This window comes from Nicotiana tabacum, chromosome 14 (assembly GCF_000715075.1).
Source record: "Nicotiana tabacum cultivar K326 chromosome 14, ASM71507v2, whole genome shotgun sequence".
In the NCBI taxonomy this organism is placed as follows: Eukaryota; Viridiplantae; Streptophyta; class Magnoliopsida; order Solanales; family Solanaceae; genus Nicotiana; species Nicotiana tabacum.
This window is the reverse complement of record NC_134093.1, coordinates 87,705,764-87,725,150: the sequence shown is the minus strand read 5'-3', so window position 1 is coordinate 87,725,150 and position 19,387 is coordinate 87,705,764. Positions and strand designations below refer to the sequence as shown.

At 38.9% G+C, this 19,387-nt stretch overlaps 1 protein-coding gene and 1 non-coding gene across 2 annotated transcripts; both read right to left on the bottom strand.

The window, feature by feature from the left end:
• Nucleotides 1–8,680: 8,680 nt before the first annotated feature.
• LOC142169322 (small nucleolar RNA R71) lies at nt 8,681–8,787 on the bottom strand. Its single transcript, XR_012699030.1, has one exon. It is a non-coding gene; the product is annotated as a small nucleolar RNA R71 (small nucleolar RNA).
• A 7,651-nt stretch (nt 8,788–16,438) lies between these two features.
• LOC107817533 (protein JINGUBANG-like) lies at nt 16,439–18,829 on the bottom strand. The gene is made up of 2 exons (XM_016643386.2): nt 18,148–18,829; nt 16,439–17,759 (listed from the first exon to the last, which is right to left on the bottom strand). The coding sequence occupies exons 1-2, from the start codon at nt 18,694–18,696 to the stop codon at nt 16,911–16,913; spliced, it is 1,398 nt and encodes a 465-aa protein (XP_016498872.1). The 5' UTR covers nt 18,697–18,829; the 3' UTR covers nt 16,439–16,910.
• Between the last annotated feature and the right edge of the window lie 558 nt (nt 18,830–19,387).

Below are 19,387 nucleotides of genomic sequence, written 5' to 3'. Positions count from 1 at the left end.
CCAACTAAATGAAAAGATGTGTGAAATATTATGAAATGAGTTTTAATTACTTTATATAATAAATATTTTGGGAGTATCGTTTAGTCACCGAGGAAGGGTAGGCCAAATAAACCTAACCTCGAAACTACATATGTCGGTGTAGGAGTGATTAAGGGGTAAACCCCCGTATTGATGTGATGAGATTATTCCCCTTACTTGGGATGAAATTGATGTGATGAGATTACTCCCCTGAATAGGGATGAGATAATTGCTAGCGGAATATAATGTCCACCCACACAGCATTGTGGTGAGACTGTTTAGCCAATCGGGCTGAGATCGGACGCCATGCCGCATACATAGTGGTATTGTGATTGGATGCCTCTGGGTGAGACGGCTTAGCCGATCGGACCGAGATCGGACTCCGTGCTAAAACCACGGTGGTGTATCGGTACTGAAGATCTCCCAACCTAAAACATTATTATTTACTTGAAATTTACCTTTCTCTTAACTTGACATTATAATATTGTTTGAGGCTCTCATTAATTCTATGTTCTTTCTCATTGTATTGTTACTCGTTCTATTGAGAGGGTGGTTGGTATCACATACTAGTACTATACCATATGTACTAACGTCCCTTTTGTCGGGGCCACTGCATCTTTAATGGATGCAGGTAGCGCCACAGCAATCGGCATCGATCAGTGACAGTGGTACACCCTTTTCCCACCTGACTTGGTGAGCCCCACTTCATTTCGGGGTATTGTATCTTTGTTCCTTATGTATAATGTTGTGAGGTATAGCCAGGGCCTTGTTGTCGGCACTATCATAGTACACTTTTGTATCCGTTAGAGGCTTCGTAGACATAGTATGGGTTATATATTGGTATTAGGAAACTCAAACAAGAAATGTTGTAATTTGTATAACATGTTTCCACCTCTAAACTATGAATGTGTAATGAAATATTTTGGGAAACCTTGAATGAAGTTCTAATGGTAATGAAATTGATATTGTTCATGTAATCTTCTCATTATCTAATTGATGGAATACATCTTCACTTTATTCATGGGTAAGGTCGGGTAGGAAGCATCTAGTAGGCTTTCTTGACAAGGGTATCTTAGTTGAGCGTCGGTCGCGCTCCTCGAGGATGGGGTGTGACAAACTTGGTATCAGAGTCTAAGGTTTTAAATTGTCCTAGGAAGTCTCGAAGCCGTGTCTAGTAGAGTCCTTCTTATCGGTGTGTCGATACATCTATAATTTGGAGGCTACTTGGGTATTTAGGAATAACACCCTTCTTTGATGTTCTAGATCGTGCGATAGAGCTGATTATAAGACTGCTCCTCCTTTAACTCATGCATTGCTCTAATTTTCAGTATATGGCACCTTTGAAGAAGGTAGGAACTGGCCAAGGAGCCAATGTCACCCTAGGAATGGCAGTTGATTCTATACTTGGTGAGGCGGGTGAGCACTCGAGGGTTGAGGATATTCCCCCAACTACTACACCGCCTAATTCTACTACTCCTGCTCAGACTGCACCAATCCCTACTCCTACTCAGGGTGCAGCTATTCCACCCCAGACTGATATTATAGTTCCACCTCTAGCCCCAGCTTCCGGTCCTGGTGTTTCTGATGGGGACCTTAGGGGAGCCATATAGATGTTGTCTCAGATACTGGCTTACCAGGCCCAGATATCAAATGTTGCGCCTGCTTCCTCTAGCCAGCATGGGTATTCTACTAGTTCTAGGGTGAACAGGTTTCTTCAGTCGGATCCTCTAGTGTTCACGGGTACTAATCCTGATGAGGACCCCCTAGACTTCATTGATGAGATGCACAAGACTCTCTGAGTTATGTGTGCTACTGAGACGGAGGTAGTGGAGTTGGCCTCCTACCGCCTGAGAGAGGTCGCATGTTCTTGGTTTGAGATGTGGGAGGAGTCCCGTGAGGAGGGGAGCCCTCCGGCAAGGTAGAGTGAGTTTGTTGACGCCTTTATTGATCATTTCTTGCCTGCCGAGACTAAGGAATCCTGTGCCGTGAGTTTGAGAGCCTAAAACAAGGTAGCATGAGTGTGTGGGAGTACCATATGAGATTCGCGCGCCTGTCTAAGTATGCCACTTACATGTTCTCCACTATGGAGGCTAGAGTGTGCCGGTTTGTGCAAAGCCTTAGCCCCTTGGTTATTAATGAGGCTGCTACAACTGCCTTGAATTCTTTTATGAACTATGGGAAGAGGGTGGCATTTTCTCAAGCCACAGAGACCCGCAAATTGAAGAATATAATGGAGCAAGAGGGTAGCAATAAGGCACGGTCCGCGGAAAACTTTAATGGTTCTTTTGGTGGTAGTAGGTCAGCATTTAGGGAGGGTCATCACGGTTGTCCCAGTCCTTTGCTCAGTCTTTAGTCAGTGCATAGCCATTGGGGCCCGGTCAGCAGCAGTCGGTTGTTTTAGGCCCGGTAAGGGCAACAAGGGATCCTACCAGTAGGGTCGGTCTGGTGAGAGATTTCAGCAGCAGCGGAGGTCCCTATGCCCTAGGTGTAGGAAGATGCATTTTGAGTCCTGCTTTATGGACTAACCGGTATGCTATGGGTGCAGTATGAGGGGTCATATTTAGAGGAATTGTCATTCGTCCTGCCAGATAGTAGGCAGAGGTATAGAACAACCAGCTAGTTCTGCAGCTGCTACATCCTCAACACCTCCTCCAGCTCAAAGCACTCCAGCACACGCAGGGCGTGGTGCAACTAGGTGTGGTGCATAGAGATCGGGAGCACCCAGCCGTTTCTATGCTATGAGGGGTCGCCAGAGTTCAGAGGCTTCTCAAGATGTTGTCACAGGTATATTGACTATCCAATCTCATGATATATATGCTCTTATTGATCTCGGTTCCACTTTGTCATATGTCACTCCCTATGTTTATATGGAATTTAGGATAGAACCGGAACAACTTCATGAGTCGTTCTCTGTATCTACTCTGGTTGGTGAGTCTATTGTGTTCGCACGGGATTATAAGGATTGTGTTGTCATGGTACATGGTCGAGACACCATGGCCGATCTTATTGAATTGGGGATGATTGATTTGGATGTAATAATAGGGATTGACAGGCTTTATTCATGTTTTGCTAAGGTTGATTGTCTAACCAGAACCGTTAGGTTTGAATTTCCAAATGATCTAGTTATTAAATGGAAGGGGGATGATGTTGTGCCGAAGGGTAGGTTTATTTCCTATCTCAAGGCCATGAAGATAATTAACAAGGGATGTATTTACCATTTGGTCCGGGTTACGAACATCGATAATGAGGCACCTACACTTGAGTCTGTACCAGTTGTGAATGAATTTCCGTAGGTCTTTCCTGATGAGCTCCCTGGGATCCCACTAGATAGGGAGATTGATTTTGGGATTGATGTAATGCCAGGCACGCAGTCTATATCTACTCCACCCTACAGAATGGCACCAGCAGAATTTAAGGAACTAAAGGAACAATTGAAGGATTTGTTAGAGAAGGGTTTTATCCAGCCGAGTGTGTCGCCCTGAGGCGCACTGGTTCTCTTTGTAAGGAAGAAAGATGGGTCACTGAGAATGTGTATTGACTATCGGCAGCTCAACAAGGTCACAATCAAGAATAAGTACCCACTGCCAAGGATAGATGACTTGTTTGACCAATTGTAGGGTGCTAATTACTTCTATAAAATTGATTTAAGATACGGGTAGCACCAATTGAAGATTAGGGAGGGAGATGTACCGAAAACAGCTTTCAGGACCCGGTATGGGAACTTTGAATTTCTAGTGATGTCTTTTGGGCTAACAAATGCCGCACCAATTTTCATAGATCTTATGAATCGAGTCTTCAAGCCTTTTCTAGACTCTTTTGTGATAGTGTTCATTGATGACATTCTTGTGTATCCACGAAGTCGTGAGGAACATGTTGATCATATCAGGGCAGTTCTACAGACTCTATATCAGCACAAGTTGTATGCAAAGTTTTCGAAGTGGGAATTTTGGCTTGAATCTATCACATTCTTGGGTCATGTCGTCTATAGTGAAGGAATTAAGGTCGATCCTCAGAAGATCGTAGCAGTGAAGAATTGGCCTAGACCCACAACTCCAACAGAGATTCGTAGTTTCTTGGGCTAAGCTGGGTATTATAGAAAATTTGTGGAGGGGTTCCTTACTCTTGCCTCTCCATTGACTAAATTGACGCAAAAGGCAGTTAAGTTCCAATGGTTCAGACGCTTGTGAAAAGGGTTTCCAAGAGTGGAAATCAATATTGACTACGACACCGGTGTTGACCTTACCAGAGGGTACAGATGGGTTTGTGGTGTATGTGATGCTTCAAGGATCGGACTTGGGTGAGTATTAATGCAACATGGCAAGGTGATCGCTTATGCTTCTAGGAAACTCAAGAATCATGAGAAGAACTATCATACATATGACTTAGAGCTTGCGGCGGTGGTATTTGCATTGAAGATTTGACATCATTATTAGTATGGGGTCTATGTGGATATGTTCACGAACCATAAGAGCCTTCAATATATTTTCAAATAGAAGAAATTGAATTTTAGGCAGAGAAGATGGCTTGAGTTACTCAAGGAATACGACATCGATATTCTATATCATCCGGGGAAGGCTAATGTTGTGGCGAATGCTCTTAGCAAGAAATCTATGGGTAGTTTGGCTCACTTGGAGGCATATCAAAGGCCATTGGCCAAGGAAGTTCATCGGTTGGCTAGTTTGGGAGTTCGTCTTGCGAACTCTAGTAAAAGAGGGGTGATTGTGCAAAATAGGGCTGAATCATCACTTGTTGGGGAAGTCAAGGAGAAGCAATACGACGATCTATTATTAGTACAGTTAAAGGAGGGGATTCATAAACATAAGACCATGGCTTTTTATTTTGGTATGGATGATGGTACACTAAGGTACCAAGGACGATTATGTGTTCCAAATGTAGATGGTCTCCGGGAAAGAATCATGACCGAGGCTCAAACTTCTAGGTATTCCATGCACCCAATCTCTACAAAGATGTACCATGATCTTAAGAAATGATATGAAGAGGAATATAGCGGACTTTATGGCAAGATATCCAAATTATCAATAAGTGAAGGCCGAACACCAAAGGCCCGGTGGGTTGGAAGTGGGAGATTATCAGTATGGACTTTGTGGTAAGATTACCTCGCACTCCTTGCAAGTTCGACTCGATTTGGGTGATTGTGGATCGACTCACGAAATCAGCACACTTCTTACCTGTTAAGGCTATCGACACCACAGAACAGTATGCTTAGTTATATATCAAGGAAATAGTCAGGTTGTATGGCACTCTATTTTCTATCATTTTTTATTGGGGGGCAGAGTTCATGACTAATTTTTGGAAGAAAGTTTAGCAAGGTTTGTGGACTTAGGTGAATCTTAGTACAGCCTTCCATCCACATGCTGACGGGAAAGCACAGCGGACTATTCAGATGCTTGAGGATATGTTGCTCTCTTGTGTTCTTGACTTTAAGGGTAGCTGGGATGATCATTTGCCGCTCGTAGAATTTACCTACAACAACAGTTACCATGCTAGCATTCATATTGCACCGTTCGAGGCTTTATATAGTAGGAGATGTAGATTTCATATTGGATGGTTCGAGATTGGGGAAGCAGAGTTGATAGGGCCAGACCTCGACTATCAGGCTATGGAGAAGGTTAAGATCATTAAGGAACAGTTGAAAATTGTCGAGAGTTGTCAGAAGTGCTATTCGGATGTACGTTGTAGGGATTTGGAGTTCAAAGAGGATGATTGGGTATTCTTGAATGTTAAGGGTATAATGCAGTTTGGTAAGAAAGCGAAATTGAGTCTGAGGTATGTCAGACCGTACAGAATCATTCAGAGGATTGGTAAGGTGGCTTATGGGCTTGAGCTACCACCAGAGATGTCATTGGTGTACCCATAGTTTCATGTATCTATGTTGAAGAAGGTAGTTGGAGACTCGGCACTCATTGTTCCAGCTGCCATTCTTTATCGGCCACAGACTTAACCAGGCCAAGCCTAGTTCTGGGCCATTTTTGCGGTCCCCTTTGCGGGCCGCGTACTCCTTTTGAGGTCCGGTCTGCGACCGCAGACCCGATTTCGTAGGCTTAAGTTTGGAAATATTTTACCCGACACTATTTTGATACATAGACTTAAGGGGGCCATTTTTGAAGGGGAATTTTGATATTTTAAGAGAGGGGAGGAATAAGAGAGAGAAGGAGGAGCTCCAATACCCATCCACTTCAATTCCTTGCTCAAGCCTTGGAGAATTCACTAAGAAAGCTTATAAAATTATCTACTAAAAAGGTAACATTCTAGCCCTAGCCTTCAATTTTGAAATTTGGGTTGGAAATAAGTATTGGGGAAAATGGTTTTGAGAATAAGAGTTGGTTAATAATGCATGAATATGCCAATGAAGGTGGTAACGAGGTTATGGGGTATATATGGGTGACCTATTGAAGTGGGAATTGCTCGTGGGGTGAAGGAACATCTTCATAGGACCCTATAGTCGAATATATGATGGTAGGCTATAATTGCGTATTTTAGTCACTTATTGCACTCTAATTCACTGCACTTTATTTGTTTTTGAGCTTTAATTGGTAGTGTTTTGCACTTATTGTGTGTTTTATGCCATGTAGGAGTGATTCCGAGTGATATAGATGTTATGGAGCTAATTTGAGTTATTCGGTGTTTTGAAGTCTGAGTAAAAGCCCATGAGATTAAGACGGGATCGTTTTCGGGGGTCGAGGACCAAGTCTGGACGTCAAAAATCGAAGTTTGGTCTGTACTCTGAGAATTCCCTACTGCGGTGGTGCGTGGGGCGGCACACTTGTGCGTTTCTCTACTGCCTTACGAATTTTGATTCTCTGGATTGCCCCACTAATGCCCCGCATGGCGCATCACCCCATGCGGTATGCTTGTGCAATTTTTATAGAGTTATTTTCCTATTTTGGCTAGGAAAATATGATTTCGTCTGGGCCCGACCCTACTTAGTATAAATACATGGAAACACGTTATTTACTTTTGACACATATTCGGCCTAAGGAGGCTAAGGAGGAATGGGAAGAATACAAGCACAAGGATTTCATCATTCCTTCCTCAATCATAACCCGAGTTTGGATCGAATTTATGTTTTCCTATACTTTAATTTTATTTGTGATGAATTTCTCCATATCTATGGAGTAGTTCCCTTTTAAGGTTTGATGGATTTGGTGTATTGATGATTGTTTGTGGATTATAACTCTAGTTATGTACTGAAGCGTTTTTGGATGATTTAACCGTTGCATCTATATTCACTTGTTCATGTAATCGAGAGAGGCATAACTTGTGATATATTTGCATTATATTGTTGGTTGAATTCATTAATTCTTCTTAGTAATCAAAAGAGTCTAGTTGAATCATTGATTAAACCTAGTTAGGAAAATAATCAAGAGAGGTTCTCCTAAAGACCAATCCACTACGCATTCTTGCATATTTTTATGTGTTTAAATTGGTTCATCTTGTGAGGTTAAGACTTAATCGAGAGATGAGTTTTTGCTGAACGTTTGAACTAATAATTGAGTGAATTTGAGAGAATCACTTGAACATTAGAAGTGAATTACCTAGAGTTAGATCCCAAACAATAATCTTGCACCTATCATATCTTCCCTATTTTCTCCTACTGATAACTTCCTTGCTTATCTTTGTTTTGATTGTCATTAGCCAATAGCTCTAGACTCTTAGTAATATTTTTTAGAAATCATATACTTCTTAATTGTTTATCATCTTGGATAGCGATCAACCTAGAAACTACGAGAATGCTGTTAAAATCCAATCTCTGTGGATACGATATTATAAAATACTATATTTGATTAGTGAGCAGAATTTAAGTGTGTGTTTTGCGCTCCTCAAATTTTGGCATCGTTGCCAGGGATTGGCAATCAACCGTGTTTGAAATAGTTTGTAGTGCTAATTGAGGAATTTTTTCGTTTTAGTTAATTTTATTTTTCTCTTTTTATGGTTAGTATTCTATGACTGTGCGTAGGCTACAGGTTTAGATTGGTGCATGACTCAAGATTTTGCTAAAGAAGTGCTACCATACGAGCCAGAAATTGAAAAATAACTGTGACAACTGAGGAGGAAAAGAAATCTCACCGAGATATCAGAAAAGGTTGGGCAATCCTCAACCAAAGAACTTATGGATGGAATGGTGAGGATAATGTAGATTTGGCTGCGAGAGAAGTAGCACAACAAAGAGAACAAGCTGCACAGGATGTTGAGGAAGCAGCTATTAGAGATGCACATATTATCTACGAAGAAGAGAGGGGTAGGAGAATTGCTCAAAATCAACCCTTGGGTGCAGACTAGTTTGCAAATATAGCTTCCATGCCTGGGAGTTTGCATATTATCAAGTGTTAGACCATCTTTAATTACAGCTAACAATTTCGAGTTGAAGCAAGGGTTGCTTCAAACCCTTCAGAACTGATGTGTCTTCAGAGGGAAGCCAAACGAAGATCCAAATACACATCTGATGGACTTCGAGGAGATTATGAAAACCTTTCAATACAATGGTGTGTCAAGAGATGCAGTGTACTTGAGGACATTCCCCTTCATACTCAAAGATGATGCAAAGCAGTGGCTTCAAAGCTTACCCACAGGTTCGATTAGAACATGGGAGGAGATGACCAGAAAATTCCTTGATAAATATTTCTCCTCAACTAAGACAGACAAGTTTAGAAGAGAAATTCATAACTTATGCCAGAAAGAGACTGAAACTGTTTTTGAAGCATGGAAGAGGTTTAAGGAGATTGTTCGAAAGTGTCAACATAGCGGAATTGAACTCTGGATGCAACTCCAGGACTTTTGGGATGGATTGACACCGGTTTCGTGTAGAATATTGAGCAATGCAGCTGGATCCCGTTGATGAAGAAGACTCCAGAGGAGATAGTTACAATTCTTGATGAGTTATCTAAAGATGCAAATCAGTGGCCCTTTGAGAGTGCTGAAAGAAGAAGATCAACTGGTGTTCACAAAGTTGATTCTAATACATCGGTGCAGTAACAGCTTGATGCTATGGATAAAGAAATAAGGAAGTTAACCTTGGCTACAATACAAAGTGAGCCTCACACAGCTTGTGATATATGTGGAAGAGGACACCCTACTCATGAGTGTCAAGCCTCAATGGAGGAAGTGAATGTTATGGGAAACTACAATTTCAATGAAATTGGTCAGAGGCACCCCGATTTTTCATGGAGTTCACCTGGAGGTACTGCGAATGCTTGGCAACAAAATAACTCTAGACCCCAGGGACAAGGAACTCCAGCATAACAAAATCAGCAAAGGCAAAAATTTCATCCCCAACAGCCCATTCACCCTGGTCTAGAGGATCTAATGAAGCCTTAATTATCAAGACAGATAAGAGGTTGGACGCCCATGGAGTAGCTATCAAGGAGTTGGGCACATCTTTTCGGAACCTGGAGAGACAAGAGGGACAGATTGCAACAATATTATCTGCGAGTGCTCCAGGAACTCTCCCCGCTGATACTGAGAGGAATCCCAAAGAAATGGTGAATGTTGTAACTCTAAGAAGTGGGCAAGTGTTGAAAGATCCCACCCCGATCCAAAATGATGTGATACTTGAAAATTAAAGTAGGGAGCAACTGAAAAGTGATGTTGATAAAAAGAATAAGGGCCAAATAAAAGATGAGAAAAAGAAGAAGGAAGAAAAATCGAGAAGGGAGTAACATGAGGAGAGCAGGCATATGTTGGCGCTACCTTTCCCCCAAAAGCTATATTGAGAAAAGCTAGACAAGCAATTTGAGAGATTTATGGATATGCTGAAACAAGTTCATGTAAACTTACTATTCACATAAGTGCTCTCACAAATATCGTCTTATGCTAGATTCTTGAAGGAGATCCTAACAAAGAAAAGGAAGATAAAGGAGACCTTAGTGGTCAATCTCACAGAGCATTGCAGCGTAATATTGCAAACTAAACTCCCACAGAAGTGTGGAGATCTAGGGAGTTTTACTATACCTTTCTCTTTAGGCTCTATTAGTTTTGATAAGTCTTTATGTGATTTTGGTGCCTTAATTAATCTAATGCCTCTATCTATTTACAGGAAACTAGAGAAAGAGATCAGAGAGATAAGGTCTGCACAAATATCTTTGCAGCTGGCAGACCAAACGACTCTGATACCCGAGGGGATAGTAGAAGATGTGTTAGTTCGGGTAGATAAGTTCGTATTTCCTGTGGATTTTATAGTGGTGAATATGGAGGAAAACAAGGAGGTCCCCCTCATCTTAGGATGACCATTCTTAGCAGCGGGCAGAGCGATATTAGATATACATGAGAGAAAACTCATGCTTAGAGTGGGTGAGGAGACTGTGACTTTTAAGATGGATATAGAAAAGGGGGCACAAAAAGAAAAACCAGCTGCGAGTATTGAGTGGAAAGTAAAGGGCTCAAAAGAGAAAGTTGCGGTGAGTGAGAAAGATAAGTGTGGGGTGTACTCCAAGAAGGCTGAGAAGAAGTTGTCTGCATGGATGTGCACATTAGTTCGAAGGCGAGGAATGGAGGCCGACCTTAACTCAGACCCCGACTAGATGTTCAGGGAAGTTTCCTTTACCTTATGCTTTTAATTGTGTGTCATGGGGACATGCCACAACTTAAAGTGTGGAGTGGTGGATATGTTGTATGTATGTATATTAGTTTTATTTTTGTTGTTGTAGTAGTTAAAGATAGAGAAAAAATTGAAAGAAACATAAAAAATTTAAAATTTTTGATTTTTCCCGATGATGTATATCAATCGACAGGTTTCTTGAGGGATTAAAGTTGGAAGGAAAAAGAAAACAAGATTTCCTTTTGTTAGGTAGTGTAATAATTCCCCCTTGATTTTTCTTTGTGTCGCGGTTCTTTTTTAAGGGTTTTGTTTGAACCGGGTGTAGTTAGTTTTTAATTTTGTTGGGAGTAGGAAACCTTGTGCTGTAATTTGAATTGAAGGCAATGTCTCTTGACTTTATTATACCTTGAGAATAGTGAGTGCTTTAGTGTGACGCTTAGGCTCAGTTTTTGACTCTTGTATAAGTACCTTAAATTGTATGATCTTAACTTTGCTTAACTGCTTTGACTAGAGTGTCTTGATGAGTCCGATCCTGAGTGAGTTATGTGCCATGTGGGTGTGAGGTTTTGTGTTATTCTGTGCATTGCATTTGATGTCTAGAACTTGCCCCGTGTGTTTGCAAAGCGAAATAGTAGTTTTGTTCAATCTTGGAAGTGATATAGGCATTTCTTTGTTGAGCCAGATATATGTTTACCCACCTAATTGTTATGTATCTTAGTTAACTCCTTTGAGCCTATAATCTTGTTTCTTTGGCAACCACATTACAAGTTTTACTCATTTGTTTGAATTGACCATCTATTTGAACCTTTTTACCTCTCGTGAGCACTTGAAGTTGGTAAAGGTTGAAGTGTGGAGTGGTTGGTTTGGCTTTTGAGTGGAACTATTGAAATAGGAAAAAGGTGAATTGTTTTGAAAAAGTAAGAGCCACGTAAATCGGAAAAAAAAAATAGTTGTATCATTGTGCAAAATATTCCTTGATAGTGGTGACTCTTGATGTATTTGTGCTTAAAGAAGTAGGGAGTTGATGTATATTGATGTGAAGGTGGAGTTTTGGTTTGACATAAGTTTTGGTTTTGAGTTGATGTATATTGATGTATTTGAACAATAAAATGTATGTATTAAAGTGCTTAGGGAGGTGTAGTCACTCTTATATCTAAATGTATCATATCTATCCCGCAGCCTACATTACAATCAATGAAAGTCCTACTTGATCCTTGACTGAATGAGCTCAATTAGTATAGTAGTACACTACGGGCCAGCCTATGGTACGTCTTATATATTGAAGCGATTTTGGATGATTTAACCGTTGCATCTATATTCACTTGTTCATGTAATCGAGAGAGGTATAACTTGTGATATCTTTGCATTATATTGTTGATTGAGTTCATTAATTCTTCTTAGTAATTGAAAGAGACTAGTTGAATCATTGATTAAACCTAGTTAGGAGAATAATCGAGAGAGGTTCTCCTAAAGACCAATCCACTACGCATTCTTGCATATTTTCATGTGCTTAAATTGGTTCATCTTGTGAGGTTAAGACTTAATCGAGAGAGGAGTTTTTGCTGAACGTTTGAACTAATAATTGAGTGAATTCGAGAGACTCACTTGAATATTAGAAGTGAATTACCTAGAGTTAGATCCCAAATAATTATCTTGTACTTATCCTATCAACCCCTATTTTCTCCCACTGATAACTTCATTGCTTATCTTTATTTCGATTGTCATTAGTCAATAGCTCTAGACTCTTAGTAATTTTACTTAGAAATCATATACTTCTCAATTGTTGATCATCTTGGATAGCGATCAAACTAGAAACTACGAGAATACTGTTAAAATCCAATCCCTGTGAATACGATATTATACTATACTATATTTGATTAGCGAGAAGAATTTAAGTGTGTATTTTACGAGCGTCAATATGCCTGCCTACTGTTTGATGAAATGCTTAAATGAGATGAACCCATAAATATATTCCTAATTATGGTTCAATTTTGTTATGTCTCTAAATTATTTGAAGTTGCAAGGATTTCTAGAACATTGTAGTAATTTAAGGAAAGCTCAAAACGAGATATGTTGGCTAAACTTCTCTCTTAGAATTGAATCCCACGATGTTCTCATAAGCCTCAAGTTTGATGGGCCAAGTTCTTATTTCTCATGTTCCGAGTTATTCCTTATAAATTTGACTATTCCGAATAAGATTTGTGTTGAAAGATATATGTTCAATATGTGCTTCAAATGCTCCTATCACATTATGTTATCCTTCGAAAATGTGTTCAAGTATGGTTTGTGTATTCAAATATTATGATTTCAATTGCAAGTTACTATGACAAGTTTTGGAGGACAATTCAATGTGCTTAAGAGTCTTATTGCTCGTATATTAACTTCAAATCTTTATTATAAATGCCCGTATTGTTGATAATTCATAATGATATTTGAAAGTGAAAGGAGTGAGTATGAAATATGAAAAATGGCCGACGTGCCAAGAACAAAATTACACTTGTGGCCACTAGTGCCAACGAAATGAAAAGATGTATGAAATATTATTAAATGAGTTTTAATTACTTTATATAATGAATGTTATGAGATTATTCCCCTTACTTAGGATGAGATTGATATGATGAGATTATTCGCCTTAATTGGGATGAGATGTTTGCTAGCGGAATGTGATGTCGACCCACACGATATTGTGGTGAGACGGCTTAGCCGATCGGACTCCATGTCGCGCACATAATGGTGTTGTGATTGGATGTCTCTAGGTGAGACGGCTTAGCCGTCGGGCCGAGATCGGACTTCGTGCTAAAAACACAGTGGTGTATCGGTACTAAAGATCTCCCAACCTAAAACATTGTTATTTACTTGAAATTTACCTTTCTCTTAACTTGACATTGTTATATTTTTTGAGGCTCTCATTGATTCCATGCTCTTTCTCATTGTATTGTTACTCGTTCTATTGAGAGGGTATTTAGTATCACATACTAGTACTATTCCATATGTATTAACGTCCCTTTTGCCAGGGCTGCTGTATTTTTGATGGATGCAGGTAGTTCCACAGCAGGCGGGACCGATCAGTGATAGTGGTACACCCTCTTCCCCACCGACTTGGTGAGCCCCACTTCATTTTGGGGTCTTGTATCTTTTGTTCCTTATGTATAATGTTTTGAGGTATAGCCAGGGCCTTGTTGTCGGCACTATCATAGTACTCTTTTGTATCTGTTATAGGCTCCGTAGACATAGTGTGAGTTGTATATTGGTGTTGGAAAAGTCAAACTAGAAATGTTGTAATTTGTATCACATGTTTCCACCTCTAAACTAAGAATGTGTAATGAAATATTTTGGAAAACTTTGAATGAAGTTCTAATGGTAATGAAATTGATATTGTTCATGTAATATTCTCATTGTCTAATTGATGGAATACATCTTCACTTTATTCATGGGTAAGGTCGGGTAGGAAGCATCTAGTAGGCTTGCTTGACTGGGGTATCTTGGTTGAGCGTTGGTCGCGCTCCCCCAGGACGGGGCGTGACATGAACCCATTATGTTTTTTAAGTTATGGGTTCATATCTCCTATTTTTGTAATTTTAATAAATTTTTGTACATAAATTTTTACTCCACATCAAAAGTTATGAGTTCAACCCATAACTAGCACACTACATCTGCCTAGACTTATATTGAGAGAGAAAAGAGAGCTTCCAGTCTCCATCTATGAGCTTGATGGGATTTTCGAGTCAAATTGTACTCTTTGCCGGGATTTGAAGTTTTAAACTATTAAAGTTAGAATATGTTATTATGCTATTTCCCCCTAAAGATATGGGAGATGAAGGATTATTCTTGGGAGGAAAGAGAAGAAAATGGGATAAGAGAGAGTAACTTGGTTAATAGCAAAATTCTGGTCCATTGGATTATTAAGAGGACAGATGTAAGCAATACACGGTCCAACTTGCGGAAATGGAGAGATCATGGACAGAAAGGAAGCTAAATCCATTCAGATAGACCCTATCTAATATATATATTCAGAAGACATCTTATCATTTTATCTTAGCCAACATTTAAACTTATCTATAAATGCATACAAATGCAAATCAAATCATTTCCAGCTTGTTGTTTGCCACAGCAAAGCTTTATTGCTTGGATATATAAGGTGCAACTATAGTATTGGATAAAGCTTCGTAATGAGCTTTAATCAGTATTGGTGGCCTGTAATGTATCCTACAAAATCACAGAGCGAACTAAGACTGCTCACTCAATCTCCGTGACAACTCACATTTTGTCAACTCTCCTTATATATACAGTTGGCTTACAATTTGACTCACACTTAAAACAAATCCAATTGAGACCTGAAACAGTCCCCACCTTTCCACCCACCAGTAAATATGTAATCTTTTCCCCCGTAACCTACTTAATATATCTATTTTTGTGTATAATCATCCGGTATTTAATGCCAATTGATCCGACTAATTCGGATTCGCATCGTACAAGGCCAATTAAAATGAAAAACACTTCTTAATAGAAATAATTCAATTCTCGAGACTTGAACCCAAAATTTCTAATTAAGGATAAAGAAATTTCATTCATGACCTTACATCCTTTGAGTTTGGGATAACCTACTTGATATACAACTACCTAAAGAGACAGCGAAAGTCCAAATGAGAATTTCAACAAGAAAAGACAAACAATAAAAGCTTGCATCAAGGTCAAATTGTCAAGAAAATAATTCACCACCTTCATTAAATCAATTAGGAGACCTTTGGCTTTGGGGATCAACAAAGTCAACATTTACATTGTTTCACATCATGAAATTAATATGTTTATATAAGCTTTATAAAGTCAATGCCCATTTTGTACAGAAGTATACCTTATTAATTCACATTAAAGCATACTACCAAAATCCAAAAGAACTACTTTTATAAGACTTCGACCTTCTCTCTCTTGTGTTTTTCTTTTCTTGCTAGTTTGTCTGTATTGTGGAGTTTTCCTTCCATTGTACCTAGAACAGCCTTGAATTATTGAAATGTTAACTTCCTGTCACAATCTCAAGATCATGGTCAGGCGAAAAGTCAATTGGTTGTTCTTGTTTCTTCTTAAAAGTCTAAAACTGGTATTTGGATGAAGAACTGTATTTTTTCAAACCTTCACAACGGCCAAGAGTTTCAAATTCCAGGTTCTAACATCCATCATACAAGACTCGTCACTAAGTCGCAACGTTTGTTTAAATTGAGACATTTCAAATCTCCTGGCGACAATACATACCAAAAGCAGCGACGGATCCAATAATGAGTTAGCGAGTTCAGCAAAATTTACAATATTATACCAAATCAAGAAATGCAAGTATGGGATATGTATGTAGTGTAAACTTTAAGTGTGGATGAGTATGTACTATATTCAAAGTCGAATCCTATGTATATTTGCAAAAAAGAATTATAAAAATATTAAATATATATTTCAAAACTCATTTTCTTGACTCATAATTTTCGATATCTAAATTCTCAATCGGACCAAAGGCCAAAATGAAGAAGATTATCGTGTTAAGTAGGATCATGCAATATAATGCTTTCTCTGTGCTGATTTCATGTATAACAAATAAAATAATTTACGTACATTAACATCCTCTATCCTCACCACCATATATAGACATTTGTGTCGAACTATAAAGGTGAAAATTAAAAGATAAATTAAATCGTATGTACAATTGCTCCGAAAAGAAGCTATAATGAGTACATAAAAGGAGATATTTGTACTTTAATTTTCTTGGTCAACCCAAAACCTAGCTCAGCCTACAGATTTGTCAAATCCTTTCCATCGTGTTCAGACCGTTACTATTGTTTCGTTTGGCTAATTCTTCTGCCTTGCAACAATAAACAACAAACGGACTAAAATTTTGGTGGCTAACTGAGGCAGATTTACAAGGCGTTTTCTTTGTTCGAGTTCAATCGCATCCACTGTATTTAGCTCGAACTATGTACGTATAAAAAATTAAAATGTACACATATAATAAGATCAGATTCATTCCGACTTACATATTCTAGATTCTAAATTGGCTTCCAACTCAGAACGAACTGAATCTGAAGTTGCTGAGCTTGCATGTCCTGTCCTTTTTCTTGTTCGATCGTTGCTATCTTTTTTCATCGGCTAACTCTTCTACATTGCAACGATGAGCCACCAATGGAAATTGGTGCTAATAATTCCGAGCCGGAATTAAACGAGTTTTGTAAGTTCAATTGAATTTGATTTTCGACTCGAACATATGTGAATATAATTAAAATATACACTCATACTACATAATCATATTTGTTTTGAACTCGCTAACTTTACTCGTGAGTCGTGACTCACCTTTGCTAGCTCATAGCCCATGAGATTGGCTTCGAAGTTGCTGCGCTTGCATGGAAGGGGGACATGATGACACTCTCCAAATCTTCACTGATTTATCAAGGCTACCACTATACAGAATAAACTGCCTATCACCACTTGTAATTGGTCCATGATCTTCTTCAACAGCTAAACACTTTACAGGACCAGAATGTCCTTTCAACACTGATAAACACATATGATCACCACCTTCTCTTTTCCACACACAAATATTTGTGTCAGCTGATCCACTAAAAACTAAATTTCCTGCAGTTGCTAAGCAAAGAACTGCCAATTTATGACCTCTGAGAACTCCTCCATGTGACAAAAACTTTGCGTGTTCCCAGAAGTTGACTAGTCCATCAGACGAACCGCAGTATAGGAAACTGGATGTAGGGTCCACAACCAATGATGTTACTGCACATTCTTGGTTTAACAACGTTTGTGAAAAAAAATGTTTTGTTTTATTTCCTTGTAATTCTCTTCTCCAAATTTTTACTGTTCCATCAGCGGAGCCTGAAAACACTAGCCCATCAAACCCTACAACCACTGAATTTACAGCATCTTCATGGGCATTTATGGATTCCAAACACTTAAAATCTGATGCTCTCCAAACCTTTATGGTTTTATCCCAAGATGCTGAATATAAAAGATTTTGGTCTTCACTCATGCTAAGAGATGAAATAGCATCAAAATGTTTGATCCAGACGGCATTTCTATTTCTTCTCACTTCAACGTAATTGTTTGGATTCATTGAACTTTTTATATAAGCCTTCAAAGTTGGTAATGTTCCAATGCGCTTGTAAACGTTTGGATCATTAGAAGATATCTTCCAGACTCGTGCCTGTTTAAGAAAAACTTTAAGTAAATAAAATGCTCTCTCTGTAACAGTTTAAGTTTTTTGATGAATTTAACACATCAAATTCAACATGATATTGCCACCTTATGTCAAAAAGATTTTTTTATGTACTTGGATCATGAAAAAGTATCAGACTCGCATGTGAGAGCGCGTAAAAAAGCAGCCCAGGTCACTAAGCTTTCGCTATGCGCGGGGTTTGGGGACGGGCCGGACCACAAGGGTCTATTGTACACCGTCTTACCCTGCATTTCTACAAGAGGGTGTTTCCACTCGAACCTGTGACGACCTCCTGGTCACGAGGCAGCAACTTTACCAGTTACTCCAAGACTCAACTTCGCACGTGAGTGCGCAAGACATAATTAAGAAAAAGTACCTTTCCATCTTGATGACCCGTGAAGATTCTTTCTCCAGAAATGATTATTGCCTTCACCAATCCACTGTTTGATTTGAATCCAGCAAATTCTTTTTGATTCTTCCATACCCTAATATTTTTGCTATCTGATCCAGTATATAACAAGTCTCCAGAAGCTACTAATGAATATATATGGCCTTCTTCACGAACAAGGGACCCCATAAGACCTGTGTAAGGATAACTTTCGACGTGTGACGACCATGGAGATTTTGATAATGGAGATGTTAGGTCCATAGAAGGCATTGAATATGGAGAAGATAATGAATAATGGTCGTCTGAATTAGGTGAAGGAGAGACCATATTGTAATCAGAGCTCAATGGAGAAGGGCGATTATCGAAATTTGCAGGGCCTGCAGCTTCAGATATATTGCTCGTACGAAAATTAGTATATTCATCTTGATCATGATTTGGATCAGATTGTAACATGCTCCCAAATGTTTGTTTCCTAGGGATATTGATGTTGTCTTCTTTCACCATATTGTGTTGTTTTCTTGAATTATTCCTCATCATGTCTTGTTCCAAAATCAATCAACAAACTCAAGGTTGATGATAATGAAACAAGAACAGAACAAATAGAAAATTAGATTCTATGTAGTTCCTATTAATAGGGTGGAATAAAGAAAAGAAAAGTTACGTAAGATGTTTGGAGAAGAATATATATAATGTGTCTATATGTTTGTGAATTCATATATATATATATATATATAAATAAAATGTGTGTATATGTTTGTGAATTATTCAAAAGAAGAGAGAATAAGGTACGGTCATGAAGATTTTTTGGTACAAGACTTTTGGCAGGGCAAAATTAAAGACGTAGCTCTCACGGATAGTTGACGTGCAATTTATCAACGAAGATTTCTTTTTGTTTTCCATCCGATGTTCGTTCGTTATCTATACAAGGCTCGATTAAGTTCGGATTCGTGTCAAAAACTCTTATGTTGAAAAGTAAAGCGCTTCTATCAAAAATAACTTTTGACCCAGAGCTTGAATCCGAAATCTCTGATTAATATGAATGTGTACTTGACATTCCACCACACATGTTTACGAAAATTTCCTTTGGCAGTAGGAACGCCCGACTTTTAATTTTGATGCTTTTCTCCTTTGCGCTTTTTTTTTTCAGTGGTTGATCATAATTCACTTGTTATTCAATTAATACGTATATCTTGCGTCAATATTTTCAGAATTGGTTTGTTTTCTGAAA

Bases quoted from the DNA above. Each gene is read 5' to 3' on its own strand.
- LOC107817533 (XM_016643386.2), bottom strand. From the start codon at position 18,696: ATGATGAGGAATAATTCAAGAAAACAACACAATATGGTGAAAGAAGAC. The intron at 17,760-18,147 runs GTACTTTTTCTT...TTTCTTAAACAG, and splicing joins CGGGTCATCAAGATGGAAAG to GCACGAGTCTGGAAGATATC.